The sequence below is a fragment of the Mizuhopecten yessoensis genome, unplaced genomic scaffold, assembly GCF_002113885.1.
Source record: "Mizuhopecten yessoensis strain PY_sf001 unplaced genomic scaffold, ASM211388v2 scaffold11095, whole genome shotgun sequence".
Taxonomy (NCBI): Eukaryota; Metazoa; Mollusca; class Bivalvia; order Pectinida; family Pectinidae; genus Mizuhopecten; species Mizuhopecten yessoensis.
Window position 1 is genome coordinate 163065 of NW_018408877.1, and position 5221 is coordinate 168285.

At 36.6% G+C, this 5221-nt stretch overlaps 1 protein-coding gene across 1 annotated transcript in view; it reads right to left on the reverse strand.

Annotated features, from left to right (window-relative positions):
- The window catches only part of LOC110465619 (midnolin-A-like), a 34511-nt gene extending 29702 nt beyond the window's left edge, over positions 1 to 4809 (reverse strand). Inside the window, exon 1 of the mRNA XM_021521566.1 lies at positions 4207 to 4809. Within this exon, the coding sequence (XP_021377241.1) occupies positions 4207 to 4415 (209 nt within the window). The 5' untranslated portion in view covers positions 4416 to 4809. The remainder of the gene's footprint in view (positions 1 to 4206) is intronic.
- Positions 4810 to 5221: the final 412 nt, after the last annotated feature.

Consider the following 5221-nt stretch of genomic DNA (forward strand, 5'->3'; position numbering starts at 1 on the left):
CCCCCCCCCCCCCCCCCCCATCGTGTCAACCCCTACCCTAACATATATCTCTTCTCCCTTACCCATCCTCTGTAGTATACACTCCTCCCCACTACCCAACCGTCCTAACTCTACTCCCGAATATCTCTCCTAAATTCCAGCCACATTTTTGTTAGTTTTTAACACACTATTTGTTAAAGTCAAAATATCAGTTCCATATAGTCTATAAAATGCATTAATGTTCTGCTCTAGATCATATCAGTAAGTACAGGGATAGGAATGTCCATCTCCAGGTCGGGGTGTTATAACTTGACAATTTCTGCTCTTTGTACAATGCAGGAAAGGTCAAAACGTTTCTGCCCTATAACCATACACCATAATGACCTTATATCATAATTATCTATCTCAGAATGCAGGAAACGCCCAACAGTGAATAAACAGTCAAGCTTCATTAACCCAAGTCAACTGTATCTCATAATTTTCCACCTCAGCACATAACAAAACGACACATTATTTACCATGACTTGAAGTTTCTTAGCACATGTACAACATAAAGAATGTGTCTAATATAAGAAGAAATTATTTACGAGTCTAAAGTTAAGATAAACTTTTTTGTAAACATTATTTACTATGACTTGAAGTTTCTTAGCACATGTACAACATAAAGAATGTGTCTAATATAAGAAGAAATTATTTAAGTGTCTAAAGTTACCGTAAGATAAACTTTTTTGTAAAATATTTACTTATCATATAAGGCAATATACACAAATATGTGGAAATATAGTGTTAAAAGATATCATAAACCGGTGATAAAGAGAGAGAGATAAAGTGTTGTTTGTGTTGATTAGGGGTTGGGAAGGGGTGTTAGTAGGTTAAGGGGTGGTCATCACGAGTCTTGAGTAGTTGCTGGCCAATCTTGTAATTAAAGTTATTTACCTCTACAAAATAGTTATATATCAAATAGACTTTTAATCAGATCTGCTGACATACACCCCCTTTCCCAACCAGGAAGATATTATTCAATTTTAAACAACCTTGATCAGTAGCCTACCTGTACCACTTTGTCACTCGTATATATTTACACCTGATGTCATCTTTGTTTACCTAGATTTAAAATTTCATGAATCAATAGTTTTGAAGCACTTGTCCCTCCCACTCTATCTTCCAATAACATCTCAAGAGGCTTTACTTTCCAATCTCTTTCCCTCCCCCTTATTAAGTATATTGTTCCATCGTTCCCCATCCCTCTCTCGAGGTCTCCCTTCCATCCCATCTTTACTTCTCTGGATTTTCCCATCCTTTACCCTTTTTCCTTACCTTTCAATGTCCTCCATCCCCTCTTACATCTTGGGTTATCCCTTTGCCCCTACCTTTGGGATTGTCCAATTTTTACCGCATAGCTTCTTGAGGTCTCCAAGTCTAACACCCACCCCCCTTCCGACCCCACTTAACCTCTTAATATTCCTCCATCTGTCCCCTCTCTCTACCTCTTTCCTACCTTCCCCGTCTCTCTATTCCTCTGCCAGATTCCTCTAGAACTACCCCTTTCATCTTTCTTTCCAAACAAATTAAGCCACTTCAGTTAAAAGTAAGAAAATATTGGGGTTACAGGTATACACAAATATGGAAAACAAATTAAAAATTCTAATTTGAATTAAAACATCTTATATATTTTGTGTCATTAACCTTCATTTGTTCATTTCATCACATGCCATTTTTAACAATTTAATTTATTGAATTCAACCAATAGTCAATACATTATGTCTTTAAAAAATCTTAGAATTGTAAGCAATTTTCCATGCTTTTATTATCATTTAAAACCACTTTTTTAAAAAGTTGTTTGAAGAAAAGTTAGAACGTGATTGGAGTGCACACAAAAATCATAATCACACACCCGTATTTGGACTTTTTTTCTTCACACTACATTTAAATAGGGCCAAGTACACAAGTCCTTTGCAGAGATTTGGGGTTTAAACCTCTTGCTTGACTGGTTGCTGTAATGACTACAGGGCTATAACCTATCAGAAACCAGCTCGAACAGGAAGTGAGGAATGTCAATTTATAAACACAACCTTTTAAGATTGTGATGCAATGATACTCAACCATTTGATAGTTACTTAGTCTCGTCATTTCTATTACGCAACAACAATGACAGACACATTGTACTCATGCTTTTCTACCCCTATCAATTTAAAATATAGACCTTATTTAAATAGTTTAACAAATCACTGTAAATCATGTATACTTCAAGAAGCTAAATAATTTATTTAATATAATTTGTGATGGGAGCCCACTTGCAAATTGAAATATCCTGTAAACGTTTATTCTGGTTCAGTTCAACAACAGACGCAGTTGTATTTGATGTACTAAACATTGAAATTCTCACATATAAAAACAGTTGTCTGAAAAATAATAAAACTTGTGAAAAATAAAACAATTCATATTTAGATATTGCCATACCACCAGCGTCCCTCAGACATATGCAGACTATCATCAAATCTAGCTATCGCTTTTGATTTCTAATTGTATACTACTTAAATAATATACACCTCTTTCCATTCTTCATTATATGTTCGCTGACAACTTAAAATAACTTTGTGCCTAATCCCGTGTCCAGAGCTTTACAACAAAATATGTTTAATCTAGCATGTGCTTCGATCTGTAAGTACAATACTGTGAAGGATGTTTAAACTGAATATCTGTAGCAAATTGATTATATTTTTAAGATCTCGTTCATGGCTTCAGAGAGACAGTATAAAGCAATAATTATATTAAGTTATTTTAGTAACGCTAGTGTGTACATCTATCCATACTCCATCTTCAAATTGTTGAATTCGCAAAAAAATCCCCGAAACCCTCAAACCCGCTTGGGTACAACCAATCACCTAAAGGTGAAAGAAGTAAATAATGAGTCTTATTGATTACATCCAGAAGCAGCACAGACCTGTTAGTGAGCCATATTTACTGGAATACGTGAAAAGGTCAGGCGTATTATACCCACACCTACAGGTGTAGGTCAGATTTTCAGTGATATTGACTGGGGCTAGCCGGATTGGATCTGTGCTGTATTATATCATGAATAGCCAGTTGATATACAAGTACCTGGTAGTAATTGTTGCTGTGGGAAACCACAATCAATCAAACCTGTTATTAAAGCTAAGGTGACTAGTGGTCATTTAACTATCAGGCCATACACCTCTGACCTCAGGTAATCATTGCACAACAGTGGGTCAATACACAAAAGAAACGGAGTTCAGAGACACTGTGTATTAAATATAAAATATCTTAAATACACCAACATAATCCCACGCATAACATTCCTCAGGAAGTTGTGTAGGGGTAATTGCACGATATGTAGGTCAACCTTCAGGTGCTAAACTTTTGTATGTACATAAATATGACATGGTGACGACCTGTCTTGCAATCAGGAATCATGTACAGGCTATCTATCTTGGGACTGCGTAGGTGGCCGCAACACCTGTGCTTGTACTGAGGAACATATAGGTACTTAGTCTCTATTAACTGTATGTAGGTCTTACCACGGGTATTGGGCAATCTACGCCTGTGTGCTCAACTTATATTACCATCACATGGTTAAAACTCTCATGTTCTAGTGACCTACTTTCACAATACACACAAGAAATCATTCCTATAGTTACGCAATTTCTAGGTTAAATGATGCATGTCTTCCCACTATTTACCTGGGATTAATATACTTATCAACAGGAACGTGATTTTTTTTTTAAATTTCAAGAATTTCAACAACAGTTTAAGAGAACAACAGAAGCTTATCGCTAACACGGAATTAGATTAGACGGTATCATTAATTGATTCCCATGGTACCACTGATTATAAGCTATCATTGATTCCCATGGTACCACTGATTTACTAACAATTATTGGAGCAAGCTTTGCTAACTAAACATGTCTTTCTCTGTATCAATTAAAAGTAAACACGGAAGATAAAATATGAAATAAATATACATGATAAATATCAAAATTCAACATGTACAAGACAAAGACAATTAAAATGTGCATCGTATAATAAATGCACCCTCTTCCATTAAAGAACACATTCTCCTTGATCTACGAACGTGAACTGCTCGGGATAAGTTATGTGCCTACGTCAATGGACGTCACTGCATGGAACGAGGACGCGTGCATGGAACGAGCACTAAAACGCTGAATGGAAACAAAGAAAACGAGACAACTAGAAATCGCCACTTACCTGTCTTTATAAAGTAAATTGATCTTGGCTTGTGGAATTTTTAACTTTCTGGAAATTGCATTTTTGAGTCCATTCACTGTTTCGTTAGCACTTAAGTTCAGCTCAAAACTTCCTCCCGTAGTAGGACATATAAGCAAACGAGTGCGATTCGCTGATGAACTTCTGCTACTTTTCGCAAAATTAAAATCCATAGCTTCTTTGTTTTCCATGTTAATTTTTCTTTGCTAATGCTTCCAACTTGTTCGAAGAATGTAAAAAATAACTGAGAACAAATAACGCGACGTTCATACAGTTTTATGATGTTTTCGAAGTGTGTTCGTGGCCGTCCTGAATTGACGGAAGAGCGTCATTACATATCTTCCCTTTGCCTTAGAGCTATTATATGTAGCGAACCAATCAATTTCGATGTGGGCTGATCCACTGCAGGGGTCACAAGTGGAGGTCACCTATACGTCATTGATATACAATTTACACAACTTTGATCATATGCATTCTTTTCGTCGTGGAACAAAGCCGAAACTGTATACTGACTATCGTGTTATTTGATTCTGCCAGAGCTCACGAGCGCACGTCCTATCTGATCGAAACACAGCGTCGATAAGGCGGCAGCGGTGAACTGATCCCCACTACAAGTAGACTCGTCCGTTACTATTAACCGTAAAAACCTCAGTTACGTCAATGGGCTGAGATCACGTGTGTGTTTGTTTTCCTCAATGGATATGAAGGCTAGCTAGTGTAGTGTAGAATCAATAGCGAGTTAGCTGTCTTATAACATGTGCGATAGTCACGTGGTTGGAGCAAGTATTAAGCAGCTTGTTTATCTTTAATCTTTGTTCACATGTAAACTGATTGATGATATGACCTTAATTATTTAGATCAAGGTCGTCGTTAAGGAGAACTGATCAATGTCAACATATAAAATCAATGTTGCTATCAACAATCGCAATGGAAGATGAACCAGTGACGCTAAGGAGAGTGACGTCAGAAAATTAAATGAGACATGGGACTTCAATTA